Below are 2494 nucleotides of genomic sequence, written 5' to 3' on the forward strand. Positions count from 1 at the left end.
TTAAAATGTCTATAAGATGTAGATATACATAGAATCAGCATTCTACCCAGGGCAACAGCTTGAGGCTATGTCTCAAAAAAAAAAAAAAAAGGAAAAGGAAGGGCCATTGCACGTGCCTATGAGGTAGCCCACGTGGAGGCTAAGGTGGGTAGACTGCCTGAGGTCAGCAGTTCAAAACCAGCTTGAGCAAGAGTGAGACCCCCACCCCTCTCCAAAAAAGGCCAGGCATAGTGGCGGGCACCCACAGTCCCAGCTACGGGAAGGCAGAGGCAAGAGAATTGCTTGAGCCCAAAAATTTGAGGTAGCTTTGAGAAAGTGAGATGCTGTCTCCAAAAAGGGGGAAAGAATGAAAAAACAAAGAACAAAGGAACCAACAGAAAATGAGAAATGAAAGAAATATGGATAGAAGGAAATAAACAAAAAAGGGAAAGATGGAACAAGGAAGAGAAAGAGGGTCATATAAAAAAAAAAAATTTTTTTTTCTTAGTTAGAGGCTCAAGTTGTCACCCCGGGTAGAGTGAGTGCCCTGGAATCATACCTCACAACAACCTCCAACTCCTGGGCTTAAGTGATTCTCTTGCCTCAGCCTCCCAAGTAGCTGGAACTACAGGCGCCTGACTTCTTTGGTTATAGTTGTTATTGCTATTTGGCATGCCCAGGACGGATTCCAACTCGCCATCTCTGGTGTATGTGGGTGGTGCCTTACCCTCTTGAGCTACAGGCGCCAAGCCTAAAAAATTTTTTTAGGCCAGGTGAGGTGTCTCACACTTGTAATCCTAGCATACTTGGGAGGCTGAGGTGAGTGGATTGACTGAGCTCACTCACAGGTTTGAGACCAGCCAAGACAAAGAAAGACCTGGTCTCAAATAGCCAGGCTTTGTGGCGGGCTCCTGTAGTCCTGGCTACTTGGGAGGCTGAGGCAAGAGGATCGCTTGAACCCAGAAGTTTGAAGTTGCTGTGAGCTATTACTCCACGGCCCTATACCAATGGCAACAAAGTTAGACTCTGTCTTAAAAAAAAAAAAAAGAAATTACATGGGCGGCGCCTATAGCTCAAAGTAGTAGTGCGTGGTGGGTTAAAACCCGGCCCCAGGGTGGTGCCTGTGGCTGTGGCTCAAGGAGTAGGGCGCCGGCCCCATATGCCGGAGGTGGCAGGTTCAAACCCAGCCCTGGCCAAACAAAAAAAAAAAAAACAAACCAACCCAGCCCCAGCCAAAAGCTTACCAAAAAAAATTTACACTTAATTTTCTCTTTTGGTAAGTGATTTACAATTATATTTTCATATTACATTTTCACTTTCTTGATGGTGTCTTTTACACATCTGCTGGTGTATTTTTCCCAATGCTTCTACCCTTTACTCGCTAAATTGCCCTAGCTAGAACCTTCAGTACAATGGTCAGCATAGACATCTTTACCTACTTCCAGCTCTTAGGCAAAATCCTCAAGAGTTGGAGACCAGCCTGCGTCAGAGTAAGACCCCGTCTCTAAAAATAGCCAGGTGTTGTGGCAACCTGTAGCCCTAGGTACTCTAAGGCAAGAGGATCATTTGAGCTGAAGAATATGAGATTGGTGTGAGCTATGTTGCCACAGCATTCCTCACAGGGCTTTCACCCGGTGAGATCATCTCAAAAAAATGAAAATAAATAGTTTGGGGCAGGTGCAGTGCCTATATAACCAGCACTTTAGGAGCCTGAGACTGGAGGATTTCATGAGCCAAGGAATCTGAGCCCAATGAGGTAAATAGTGCGACCTCACCTCACGAGAAAGAAAAAAAGTAGCTGTTGGGGTAGCTTCTGCCTGAGGCTCGTGGATTGTTTAAACCCAGGACTTTGAGGTTGCAATTATCGAAGATGATGGCACTGCATTCTAGCCTTAAGATATTGTTCCCCCCCCCCCCAAAAGAAAAGTTCAACCATGCTAAAGAGCTATGTAAGGTTTCAAAATGTACCTGATTTTGGTAAGCAACTGGAGCATACTGTTGATAAAGAGGACCTAATACTGTAGCCAAACCCTGGAGGTTATCTTCAAGGTTTTTTTCCTACAGGAAAAGATAATGTGTATCAGTTATTATGCAATGATCTATAATTTAATCATAAATCACTACTGATAGTAATGGATGCACAATTCATACTTACCCTGATAAAAAATGTTAAAAAAATACATGGAAACATTTTTTTCTTTTTTTTAACCTACACTATTAGAACTTGTTATCCTTTAAGTCTTCTAAAAGGAGTATTTTGTTATACATAATTAGAAATTTAGTGTTAAGAGGTAAATTGCACAACTGTTCATATTTTTAAGAATGAGAACAATTATTTTATTCCTACTGTTGGCGCGTTCAAACCCAGCCTGGGCCTTACGAAACAACAATAACAACAAAAATAAAAAAACAGCCAGGTGTGTGTGTGGCAGGCACCTGTACTCCCAGCTACTTGAGAGGTGGAGGCAACAGAATAGCTTAAACCCAAGAGTCTGAGGTTGCTGTGAGCTCGGAT

At 43.1% G+C, this 2494-nt stretch overlaps 1 protein-coding gene across 1 annotated transcript in view; it reads right to left on the bottom strand.

Moving 5' to 3' along the window:
- Positions 1-2494, bottom strand: part of TET1 (tet methylcytosine dioxygenase 1) — a 150885-nt gene that overhangs the window by 6349 nt on the left and 142042 nt on the right. Inside the window, exon 8 of the mRNA XM_012801304.1 lies at positions 1918-2037. Within this exon, the coding sequence (XP_012656758.1) occupies positions 1918-2037 (120 nt within the window). The remainder of the gene's footprint in view (positions 1-1917; positions 2038-2494) is intronic.

Source organism: Otolemur garnettii, unplaced genomic scaffold (assembly GCF_000181295.1).
Source record: "Otolemur garnettii isolate 467f Iridium unplaced genomic scaffold, OtoGar3 scaffold00008, whole genome shotgun sequence".
Taxonomy (NCBI): domain Eukaryota; kingdom Metazoa; phylum Chordata; class Mammalia; order Primates; family Galagidae; genus Otolemur; species Otolemur garnettii.